The sequence below is a fragment of the Notothenia coriiceps genome, unplaced genomic scaffold (genome assembly GCF_000735185.1).
Source record: "Notothenia coriiceps isolate Sejong01 unplaced genomic scaffold, NC01 NC01_scaffold00017858, whole genome shotgun sequence".
Taxonomy (NCBI): domain Eukaryota; kingdom Metazoa; phylum Chordata; class Actinopteri; order Perciformes; family Nototheniidae; genus Notothenia; species Notothenia coriiceps.
This window is the reverse complement of record NW_011350559.1, coordinates 17,874-30,891: the sequence shown is the minus strand read 5'-3', so window position 1 is coordinate 30,891 and position 13,018 is coordinate 17,874. Positions and strand designations below refer to the sequence as shown.

General features: G+C 39.0%; 1 protein-coding gene across 1 annotated transcript; it reads left to right on the top strand.

Moving 5' to 3' along the window:
* The first annotated feature begins 2,229 nt into the window (after nt 1–2,229).
* mfsd13a (major facilitator superfamily domain containing 13A) lies at nt 2,230–11,454 on the top strand. The gene is made up of 9 exons (XM_010777206.1): nt 2,230–2,414; nt 4,791–5,052; nt 5,789–5,868; nt 6,850–7,299; nt 7,391–7,511; nt 7,749–7,845; nt 8,343–8,514; nt 9,470–9,663; nt 10,376–11,454. Exons 2-9 carry the CDS (start codon nt 4,885–4,887, stop codon nt 10,624–10,626), a joined length of 1,533 nt encoding a protein of 510 aa, XP_010775508.1. The 5' UTR covers nt 2,230–2,414; nt 4,791–4,884; the 3' UTR covers nt 10,627–11,454.
* Nucleotides 11,455–13,018: the final 1,564 nt, after the last annotated feature.

Genomic DNA, 13,018 nt, shown 5'->3' with positions numbered 1-13,018 from the left:
CCAGCCAGTAAATTGTTGGCTGTTTTGGCCACTGACGTTGCCATAACAACACCTGAATTTAAATGTGCAACCTCTTTTTGTGACAGATTTTTGCAAGAAATTATAATTCTCCAGAATGATATTCCTATTGACAGCAAGTTTCTATGTGAACATTATGATATAGACAGCCAGAGAGAATAAATGAAAAACAGTTATGAAATACGATATGACAAAACAAGATTACAGTGATTTGTAAAATATCCATAAAGAAAAATCTGTTTACTGTTCTGTTTCATATGGGTGTTGAGAGATGTATCCATAGATTTCTTAATGTTGCTCTCAAAGTACACCAGATTGATGCTTTTAACTGAAATATTTAAAAAATATATCTTCCCGGGGAAGCATGCCCCCGGACCCCCTTAGAGGAGGTGAGGCCCCCCCTAGAGAAAGTTAGGTCCACGGTGTTTACATGCTTATTTATACAATATGTGTGCTTATGCTAACATCATAAGACAAAAGTTGGTTCCGTGTTGTGTGTAGTGAGAACGCGCTAGAGTGAGGGGGGCCCCCAAGCCAAAGCTCGCTTAGGGCCCCCAAAAGTCTAGGGCCGGCCCTGGTTTTCACTATAAGTACTAAATATTTTTTGGGCGTACACTATAATTTACAGTTTTTTACCATGTTCAATCTGAATTTTCTTTAAAATAAAAAACATCTATATTGAATCTGACTTTTCTACATCCAACTGACAGGTTTATCATTACTTTGAGAAAAAAGATTATTAATTTAACCCTTTTAGAAGGAAAGATATGGTCATTTGTTCTGGGAATGTCATTTTCGAGCCTGAAACCTGAAAAACAGGCTCGGGGTTTAACAGGTTTTAAGTGTTTGGTTCTACACAACTACAGTACTAAGAATGACCAGTGGTCCTTTGAGAATAATGGATTTTATTATATTATGTATTTCACTAGCAGGAACCATGCCACAACAGTGTGATGTTTGTAAGTTTATTGAAGTAACATGTGAATGATATGAGGGGGGTGAAGGGATGATCTGGGAGGACGAGCTGTGGTCCGTGCAGTGGGAGACTCAGAGTGGCGGTTCCGTCTCAGGCATGATCTGCGTGGGCTGATTACAGGCCCCCAGACGATACCTGGAATTAAAATGTTAGTATATACAGTATATAAATATGCACAGTTTAAATATAAATGTTGACGGGCAGAGGATGTTGGGATGAAGGGATGAGATGGAGGGATGAGGGATGTTGGGATGAGGGATGTGGGATGTAGGGATGAGGGATGAGGGATGAGGGATGTAGGGATGAAGGATGGAGGGATGAGGGATGCAGGGATGAGGGATGGAGGGATGAGGGATGGAGGATGTAGGGATGAGGGATGTAGGGATGAAGGATGGAGGGATGAGGGATGCAGGGATGAGGGATGGAGGGATGAGGGATGGAGGATGGAGGGATGTAGGGATGATGGCTGTTGAGGGGAGGGAGGGAAGAAGGGATGGATGTGACTCGGTGTGAGTCGGAAGGGGAACTGTATGGGAGAGGGATGGTGGGTTGAAAGGATGGAGACAAGCAGTGGCCGGAAGTTTTAACGGATATAAATAGGGGTGGCCGTGGTTCGAGGCGGAGTTTTAGGCGTGGTCATGCTCCTGAAACTATGTTAACAATTTAACCTCATTTGTGTCATTACAATTTAAATGAAAAAGCTATGCATTAATGTTTAGATTATACTTTTTTTGCTGTAAAACGTAGGCTATTATTTAGCTGGATACTCATCATTTATTTGTTGATTGAGTATTTGAGTATTTATCTGTAGTAATTAAGATAAATAAAAAAATAAAATACAAATTTAATCTCTAATCAATGCAATTTTTACATGTCAACTGCTCTACGCTATTTTTAGATGTTTGTATGTCTTTTACTGGTTAGGTTACTGTATTTTATATGATATCAATGTCTACTGTGAAGCACTTTGAACTGCACTTATTGTATGAAAGGTGCTATACAAATAAAGATGATGATTATTATTATTAATATTGCTGAATAAAAATACCAATGTTTTCTTCTGAGATTCAGTGGCTAACAATGTGGCAAATGGAAAAAACTACCCTGCAGGTCAAGCGGCTCTTCATGGTAGCGCTTGTTGTACTCACTTATGAATAGGCTGGGGGAGCTGGTGCTAGTGAAATTGGCACTGGGTGTCGCTTTAAATTATCTGTTTGTCTACCGGGAAACCCACGCTTACACATCATCCACTACGACCGTCGGACGTGAGTAGACGACTGTAGATGTCGTGACGTAGTCTGTCTGTCCGCCTCCACCGAGACACAGCTGCTGGTGACGAGCGGAAGAGCCTGTGCCAACAAGTCCGCTTCCCACCGAGAAACAGACCCTTTATTCGGTCTGGTTAACAGCCTTTTTGTCGGTACGTAACATTTATATACTACCGTGATCTAGAAATAACTTGAAGCTAATTGTGAATGTGTTTATCTCCAGATAGGCAGCCTTTCAACGTTAACCAGCTAACTAATACTAGCCTTTAAATAAGACTGGCTAGTGCTAACCATTAGCAGTAGCTGAGTTGGCAACGCTCTGCAACCCAATAATAGACTAGTATTATACATATTTGTATCATTAGACATATTTATCGATCCTACCAGCTACTACTATCAGGCACAGCAGACTACACAACATGTGGGTTGTTAGTTGAAGCTTTGTGATCGAATATGAACCGGTTCAGACTCAGAGACAGAAACAATAGTCAAAGCTTATGAAATGACGATAGCTTGCTTACTAGCTGGAAGTAAACATAACGGATAGTGGATACATGATTATTATACTGTATCTTATATTAAGAATATCAATAATTAGGATGGCTGGTTTATTCAAGCACTATTTAATTCATGATCAGTGGTGACGTTATATTGTTTAGTTTAACTAGAAAATTGTAGGTGCAATAGTGACACTCATAGACGAATAAATCAATACACCATTTATTAAAAAGTCTGACTCTAAATGAGACATATCCAGACTTTGCATACGGAATAAGGAAGTGAAACTGACTTTCATTTCAGTATCATATATGCAAAAAGAAAAGAAGGATGAAAAAGACTGTGAACACCCATACAAACAAATAATATTCAAGCAGGTAGTCAGAATTCACACTAAGGCTTGCATTGTTAATATAGCCATGTGCAAAAATCTCATGAATAAGATGCCCCCTTTTTCTAGTGTTCTAGAAATCAATCAGCAGCTCAAGCACTGTGTTTGGTCATCCCACCTTTTGGCTATCCGAGTGAATAGTTACAACAGGTTGATCACTCTGCCAATAAACGTCCACAGGTGGAAGCTGCAGCTCCTGGATGTGCTGTGGCTGAGAGGACATGAAGTGGATATTTGTATATCCACAGGGTAGATTACCTCTAATCTTAGTGAGATAGACCATGTGTGAGAGATGCGATATAATGCAGCCGCTCTACTGCTTGGATCTGATAGGAACAGGGTTGGAAAGCTTTTTATTGCACTCCAAAGGAGGTTGCTTTGGCTAAGGTTGCTATCTCCCTGCTACTTATATGCCGTTTAAAGGTTTTCTTTGATGCTTTGTGGTTGAAGCTAATAGAAAGAGTCACATTGCCTTGAGACACTGTTATTGTTAGCTATTTTATGGCTACCCCGACTCAAGCTGTGAGAGCATGTTTGTAGATCAGGGCAAGTCGGAGCATGTGGGAGTCAGGTGTGAAGTAAGAAGCCTGTTGATGGGAATTTTTCTCCCAAGGGTGCTACGTGTGAGACTGCACCAGGAGCTTCGAAAGGAAAGTGTCACATCGTCTACGGCTATGCAAACTGAAAGCAGGATTTACATTCATTGTTGGGAACTCGGCTTGTGTGAGAAAAGACAGTCATTCACAAAGAGATGTGACATGGAGACAACATTGGGTGCTTTTAATGGCATATAGTTTCTTTGTCTTTAAAGCAATCACATATTATGAACTTATCTTTTACGGGGAGTTACATTTATCGTCGTGAATGTTCAAAGCACTACGCTGCATAACTTATTGAAATTCTATCCAAATTACAATAAAGCCTCATGCAATTTTCTAATCAAGAATGACAAACTATTTAAAGGTGAATTGTGTCAACAAACATGTAATACTAACATTGTGGTGCTGCAGAGATGTTTTCCACTTCACATTATAATTCAACAGTCTTCTTCAAAGAAACATTTCTGTTTGGTGCAGATCCCCTTCAAAATCACACTGAACAGCAATTTCTAAAAATGATTCATCCCTCGACAGAATGCAATTATGAATGTGACACCCGTGGAAAATAAAGCCCAGTGAAAGCACGTCGCCTGAATAGAAAGCCTGAGTATCATATGACTTTCCTTTTATAGTCTCACAGTTAAGACGCCCAGCTTTTTGGTGAGGTGGAGGAAAGTCAGGAGAGTGGTCATACATAGAGCTGAGAAAAATTATAGTTTTACAAAATTCACCAAAGAAAGGCGGGGGCCAAAGCAGAAACGAACCGTGGCCTAACTAACTTTAATGACTACCTACTGCAGCATTGCTATGAAAATAACTTCCTTTTGGTCTGCAGGAATCTTTGCTGAGACTGAGACATTTCAATATTAGAGACAATGCTGTAACTTCCAATAAGGTTCAGAAATGTGTTAGCGCTACATTTGAAAATGCCAAACATTTAAATCAAGTCTTTTTGCTTCAGTGGAAGAGAATAATGTGTTTTACCGTTTGTCTACTGAACTGAAAATAACCATTTATCCTCTTGCTCTGTATGTTTGCAGGCGACCCTGAGGTGGTGACCCGGGTCGGCCAGGCCCTGAGATGTTTGCAGCGTGGCACAAAGAGAAAAGGCAGCAGAGTGATTGAGAAAGAAGAATGGGCCGGAGAGCATGGGGCTGCTGGCAAAGCGTTGTCTCTACTGCAGTGCTCTACGGCTCTTTGGCCTTGTTCACCTCCATTCTGCACAATGTGTTCCTGCTTTACTACGTGGAGACTTTCGTGTCCATCTACAAGATCGATAAAGTCTCCTTCTGGGTGGGAGAGGTGAGTGACGACAAGTAACCTGTTACTGTGTCAGGTGTTCATTGCATTCATTTAAACTTTTATATAAGCCTAGGAAATCTCATTTGCAATGATGTAGAGATGCAGAGAGATCCACATATACATATTAAAAGAACATTACTTAACCATGATCCAAATTAGATTCTGACCTGTAAAATTAAACACTAGTTTGCAGTTGCCGTGCAACAACTGTGATTTCTATGGCTGTATGGGAGTCCTGCTAACCAGTTTGGTAGCTATCATGTTCGTATGCAGTTCTTTATCTTTTATAACCATCTGGATAAGGAACATGTAATGAGACACGGAAAGGCAGGGTAACCAGAATTTGTTTTTCTTCAAGATATCCTGCATATGATATTTGTTTATCAACGGAAAACTTAAGGTCAGGGTTACTTTTTTTCACATTTATTTCCGATAACAAAACCTAATTGGTCGGTTCTAGATATCTGATTGAAAGTAGAATATTAAGTAACATTTCTGCTTTAATATTTGTCTAATAAAATCTTGAAATAAAATTGCCTGATTATAATAACACAATTATTAAAATGGCAACTGAAGTCTGTAAGTAATGTGTTAATTAAGATCCACAGTCCTCCCATGGGACTTCTTCTAATTCCCAGAAGCTTTATCTCATGCTTTAATTGATAAATAAACCATTCTTGTGTTTTATTTGATGATTTCTTATAAACGATCACTCCTTCTCTCTGCTGCTCCACAGACGGTGTTCCTCATATGGAACAGTCTGAATGACCCTCTCTTCGGCTGGCTGAGCGATCGTGCCTTCCTCAGCTCTCCTCAGTAAGTATCCAGCTTCCTTTCTAGGATAAATAATATTTACTTAAAAGAAACTACAACAACTTCCACAATTAGACTTCCTCACATGACTACAGACAAGCTACCAAAACATTAATTTTTTAAAATATTCAAGATGAAGTAGATGCCAGCTCCATTGAGAAAATGCAATGACATGGGATATTATTATTATTATTATTATTATAACTACATGTGATTTAGCCTCTCAAGATATGCAACATATTCAAGCAATAAACATGTTAGGTCTCAGGTTTCCTGTTAAACTTCCTCATTCTTAACGACTCATTTAAAGCTACAGTCTATTTTTGTCTCTGAAGAGAACCAAGTAACTGTTGACTTGTATCAGCATTACATAGTTTCAGTGATGTGTATCAACAACCTCAGTGGAGAACTCAAAGAGATACTGATGACTAAAAGCTTTACCAACGTCGACATAGTGTAATTAGCTAAATGGTATGTTTTGAAACTCAATAGTGACATTTCCCTAGAATATATAGACATGGATTGTACAATTATGAAATGATCTCTTTGATTCTGACATCCCATCACCCTTCTATCCCTCCAGTTACTACATTTTGAGGTTCCCGCACACATTACCCCTTAGCTATGACTCATGCACACCCTATTTTTTCAGAGTAACCTCTTTTATCAGCTGCAGTCGTGTTTAAAAGGCTAGGTAAACACATCGTCAGAGCGAGAATTGTCAAACATTAAGCTTCCGTCTGTGATTGCTCTTTATTGAGATTAAACCATATGTGTCACTGTATTGTCGTAACTTGTGACGTTATAATAACATTATACTGTGGAAATGTCTACACATACACAAGTGTTCTCTTTGATTTGTATCAACTTTAAATGTACACAGTCATCAACAACAGTTATTTTTAGTTTGATCTTTGTATTTCTGAATGGCTTCACCAGAAAGGTTTCAGAGTATAACAAGTCAGTTCATGTTTCTCCACCCAGGTCCGGCTCTCAGATATCAAATCCAGAGGTGGTGCTGAAGCGCGTGAAGGCCCTCTCCACCAATGGCCCGCTCTTCGCTCTTTCCTTCCTGGCCTTCTGGGTGGCGTGGGCCCGACCTGGCCTGCAGTTCCTGCTGTGCCTGTGTCTGTACGACGGCTTCCTCTCCATGGTGGACCTCCACCACAGCGCCCTGCTGGCCGACCTCGCTGTGTCCAACAGCGACCGCACGCGCCTCAACTTCCACTGCTCCGTGTTCAGCGCCCTCGGCTCATTCTCCGTTTTTCTGTCCTACTCCTTCTGGGACAAAGAGGATTTCTACTCCTTCCGTCTCTTCTGCGTGGCTCTCGCAGCTTTTTCCATCCTGGGATTTGTCTTTGTGTCTCGATTACTGCAGCATCGTTTCCAAAAGGAAGTCCGTCTAAGACAGGACGAAGCCCTGGCACTTAAAGAGTAAGGATTTGGAATTTAACTCTGCTTGATGTGGTTTTGAGCTGTGGTGTTTATTTTTCCTCTGCGTCTCACTTAACTCTTTTTGTCTCAGGCTGAATGTTGGCAACGCTCCACTTACCAACCCAGAAAAACCCGTCACCATTGGACAGTACCTCAAGCAGCTCTCCAAGCACAAGAACTTCATGTGGTTTGTTTCTATGAACCTTGTTCAGGTGAGATATAAACAACAAACAACTACAACATGTGCTAAAAACTCTTCTGACCCTTTTAGAAATGAAAAATCTGGATTATCACTGAGCCTCTAAACAATAAAAGCTTAATGGTGTGTTTATTTGTCTTTAACTTAGAAGACTAAACTGTGACTACTTTTATAACGCTCTCATGTGATACAGTAGCTGATTTTTGTTGTATCTACTTACCATTCTCTGTTGTCTCTGCTCCCCCTGCAGGTGTTTCACTGCCACTTCAACAGCAACTTCTTTCCTCTTTTCTTGGAGCACCTCCTGTCTGACAATATTTCTGCCTCCACAGGTTCTATTTTACTCGGTAAGAGACAACAAATAAAACATTCAGGTCTTTGAAGTCATGACTCGTAGTGCTACAGCTAGGGAGTACAGACTCAAATAAATACCGCATATATAATCGCAGCATTGTAAAGGCTTAACACTATAGGGAGTTACAAACTGTTAAATCTAAGAGTGATTTTCTTTATTTTATATTATAAATGAGAAACACATTTAGAATGTTTACCATTACTGGCATGATGCAAGCTAGTTGCATACAAGCTTTTTGCAAACCCATTTGAGTTTCTTACATGAATGCATCATGGTAATTTGAACCAATCTGGCCCAAAATCATAATTAAAGATAAGGGATATTTCAGAAAACCAGTGATGTATTAAAAAAAATGCAAGAAACAGATCTTATTGAGATATATTTCCATTTCAATATTATTTGCTACCCGACTTCTTTATGTTACAATTGCTTTTTTTCCCCGCTGATTTGTTTTTGTTTAATTCAGTTCTGCTTTTACCCCCCACGCAGGCATCTCTTACATTGCCCCCCACCTGAACAACTTGTATTTCCTGACACTGTGCCAGCGCTACGGTGTTTACCAGGTTATCCGCTGGCTATTTATGCTCAAACTGGGACTTAGTGTGGCTATGCTGCTGGCTGGGGCTGACCACATTTATCTGCTGTGCATCTTCATTGCTAGGTATGGCAACGCACACACACATCAGCACAAGCATCACGGGGTCCGATGTGTGAACGCTTGTACTTTTGTTTGCTTGTTTCTGTTCATTTTTCTCAAATCTGAATACACAAACACAGCAATATTCTTAGGGACACACCAAGGACTCTTTCCGTCGCAGTGTATTCCCTTAGCTTAACTCAAAAAATGTTTACACGTTTTATCCAAATATAACTTTTTTTAGCTGCAAGACATTTTTCCCTCCTGGTAAAATGTTTACTTTGCTCCAGTTTGTGCCTCTGTCACTCACCTCAAAGGGCTTTGAAATCTCTAACCACACACAACACATTCTATTCATAGATATTTGATTTGAATGGAGAAAAGTCCACACAAAAACGTTTTTCAAAATAACAATAATGTTGGTGTAGTTTACTCTTTAAATAAGAAATTAGACAAAACAGAGTAAGGATCATTCTTCTATTTAAGACAGACTAACAGCAGGTCTTATATCACAGAGTAGACAAAAATAACAACTATGTGTTCAGAATAAACAGGAACAGAATGACTATATACTTATAGTTATAAACAGGATTGAAATGCTTTCTTCATCATCAGTAGCCGATCCCTGATGGAGTGTTTGTTGTAAGTCTTATATATGTGAGATTTGTCGTCAACTGTGTGAATGCTTTTGGTTATCTCTCTCAAACATATCAGCCCAGAGTGATTAAGTTGTTTTGTATTCCACACAATATAATGTGGTTTAAAGTCAAACAGGCACACCTAAGCATGCACATAAACTGTAACCATTCCCATTCTTTAAGACTGGACAAATAGACATTAGGAAAGATGATTGACACACCTCAAGTTATGGAAATGTTCTAACAAAGAACTGAACAATATACTCTTGACCTTTTGTTTTTCACAAACTACTTTACTGTTGGTGCTGGAGCCTGTAACTAGAACCTTCTCTCCCCTGTAGTAACCGGGTGTTTACAGAAGGAACATGCAAGCTGCTGAAACTGGTTATCTCCGATCTGGTGGACGAGGACTTTGTGGTGAATAAACGTCAGCAGGCCACCTCTGCTCTCCTCTTCGGGATGGTCGCCCTTTTGACCAAACCTGGCCAGACCTTCGCCCCTCTCATCGGCACCTGGCTGCTGTGTGTTTACACAGGTACTGACGGAAAACACTCCTCTCAAGGAAGTGTAAATAAGCGGCTGTGTTCATGTGTCTTTCTGGCAGAATGTAGCTCAGTGACACTGCAGATTTCTAGAATTCCAAGCGGATGTGTGTCTGCATCAATGAATGTGGTAACTTTTTAAGACTATATGCTTGATAAGCCTTGGTGTAAAATGAAACCTGTCAGTGTTTTCTTTCACTTATACCCAACACAAATGTTATTTACACCTATTCAAATTGCTTTATTTAACGGATAAAAATGACCACATGACTCTTTAGTTACACAACCCAATTAAACTGTCATTATTGAAATGACAAAAAAAGCATTTTTTCTGTCTTGATACCGCAAAAGACAGTTATTTACAGGTTTCTCCAGTTCCATATGCTAAAAATATAAAGGACAAAGATACCCAACTTCAGGATCTCCTTTTGATCATAGAAATACACAATACAAATACACAACCCCCCTAAGGTTTTATTAAAATAAGAGTTCCTTAAGCCTCCCAACTAATACCAATTTTCTTATTTGATCTGTGTTACTCTAAGGGCCCTGTTTAGAAGTGGGATAATTATCCTGCTCTACACATTTTTTGCACAGCTGTGTCAGGGGCATATATTCTGAAATGGTTCCATGTGTGATTTGATTAATTTGTGTTTTTCGTACCTTGAATGATCATGTGATTAATTATGGATTTCTCTTCCCCAGGTTATGATATTTTTGATCGGCACCCCGTGAAGGACTCTCTGGTCTCTGTGGCTGACGTTGCTTCCGGCTCAGGGACTCCGCCCGTGCGCCTGGGCTGCTTCTACATGTTGGTGTTCGTGCCTATCACCTGTGCCCTGCTCCAGCTGGCAGCCTGGTCTCGCTTCACCCTCCACGGCCGCAAGCTGCAGGGGATCAAGACCCTGAGGCAAGGGAACCAACAAGGCAACCTTATCGATGTCAAGGCCATATGAACTGAAGAGAGCTGCGTGTAGCTGCACACAGACACTTTTAAAATGGTCAGTTTTATAATCCCTCTGAGCAGCCCAGCCTTGTGTGAGAGAATATGAACCACTACACAATATGTGGAACGTGAAGACATGCACAATAGGCTGACAAATCCCACTGGGAACATGAAATAAACCTGCCTTATTTTTTACATTACAATAATGACCTATATTTATATTTGAACAGATGACCAAAACATAAAGTAGAACCAATCAATCCTTTTGGATGTCGAAGAACCAAGGTGACTACGTTTCGTGGTATGCGCCAAAGATAGGGTGCCCTCTCTCAAACTGTTTTTAAATCATTATTTTGGACTAGGGTAAAAGCTGAATTCCATGACTGCTAGCTAATTTGTCAGTAATATCAGCTTAATTCAAAGCAGGAGGAGGGTAGGTTTACCACAGAGCGACAGTTCTGATTTCTAATGTTATAACAAGGTGAATAACATGAAATAAAGTTGCACTAATGTTTTTAAAGTGCTATAGAAACTGCATGGAAATCACTTCAGAGCTGATTTATGTGTTACTGGTTCTTTACATTTCCTCAGAATAGCCTGCCAGAATGATGTGGAGAACTGAATTTTCGGATACATACAGTATTGATGATTTTTTGCACAAAACTGTCTGTTGTACTTCTAACATTCTGATTGTGATATATTTTATCTGTGTCATTTGGAGATTATGCTGGTAACAGTGCTCACCTTTCTAATTGTTCTGATTATATGAAGAATGTGGCATTACCACAAATAAACCTCATCTATCTTGAAAAGTCAACTAAACTCTGCTTTGCCGTGACATCTGTTTGTTGTAATTATTTAACCTCATTCCACTGACATGTGTAATTATTTAGGGAAGTCTACAAGTATTGGTAACAGCCATTATGAACTAAGGCACTCACAGTTTGCCGTCTAGTGAGAGAATATAGACCCAAATGTTTATAAGTATACTAACGACATTCATAGGCAGGGCCGTTTCTTCCTATAGGCGGACTATTCAGATGCATAGGGCCCCCGCGGCCACTAGGGGGCCCCCAAGCTGAAAGTTATTATTTATTTTTTTCATCCAAAAAACTAAAAAAGTATAATTCATACACACAAAGATGAACAAAATTAGTAGAAGCGGGAGGGCTGAAGCATAGCTTATGTAAAGTAGCCCTCCCATGCATCATCCTAATACAACATCGGCATTATTGCGTCAAAAACGTATAGAAATGAAGGAGTAAATAAATAAATAAAGAAAACTAAATTAAATAAAAGTTAGGGCAGGAAAACAATAAATGCATATATATATATATACGAAAACTAGATATAGGGTCGTTTTCTGCACATGTCAATAGCAGTTTCAACTATCTTTTTTTGGAAATGAAAATACTATATATAAATATATACATATGTACACATGTACTTGGCAAATGAATAATAATAATAATAATATATGCATAATTGCATATAAACATTGTGAACACTTATTTTCAAGTGACTTTTTTTACATTCATATGTTCACGCTGTGGTCTGGAACTGCTTTTGAATGTTATTAGGCATTTTCTTATGGAAAATGTTGTGCATAATCAGTACTGTTTTAAGCTGTACTATCTCAACACATTTTAATAGATTGAGTTTTTTTTAAATGGGAGTTGTGTGTTCATATTTACCAACACCACAGACTATTCGTAATACTTTTTTTTGGGATGTTATTATTTTTTGTAGATTTGTTGAGTACGTATTTCCCCATATTTCGGAGCAGTAGTAAAGGTAAGGGAGAAATAGACTGTTATAAAGAGTATCTTTTCTTCAAGAATGTTCTTACTTATTTGGTGCTTCCAATTGAGTTTTTCGTCAACAAGCAGTCCTAAAAATGTACATGCACCAACTTTTTCTATCTCCGTATTGCAAATCCGTATAATGCAGTCATTTCTACTCTCAGACTTTGTATTGAATAACATGTAATTTTTTTTGGCCACATTAAGGGATCATTTATTAACTGCAAACCAGTTACATAGTATTTTTGATTCTGCATTCACAATTTTAACAAGATCGCCAAGATTATGATGGGAGCAGAGAATTCAAAGTTCAGGTTCAGCCTCAATATATTTGGGGAGAATTAAAATGAGCCGTCTTTATTTGTAGACAGCCAAATCCTGTGTTCGCAGTGGCGTTTTTATATGTACAAAAGTGGTGGGGCACAAAAAAAGTAGATGTCTATATATAAGCTTCTGCAGTGAGGTTCATGGCTGGTGAGGCACTGGCACTGACTCTTCAGGTTTACAAATATTATATTTTGACCTAAATTAAAATATAATATTATTTTCAAAAGCTTTTTTTGTCTGATGCTTCGATTAATTTTAAACAGACATTTCAAC

Bases quoted from the DNA above. Each gene is read 5' to 3' on its own strand.
- mfsd13a (XM_010777206.1), top strand. From the start codon at position 4,885: ATGGGCCGGAGAGCATGGGGCTGCTGGCAAAGCGTTGTCTCTACTGCA. The intron at 5,053-5,788 runs GTGAGTGACGAC...GCTGCTCCACAG, and splicing joins TCTCCTTCTGGGTGGGAGAG to ACGGTGTTCCTCATATGGAA. The intron at 7,512-7,748 runs GTGAGATATAAA...CTCCCCCTGCAG, and splicing joins TTTCTATGAACCTTGTTCAG to GTGTTTCACTGCCACTTCAA.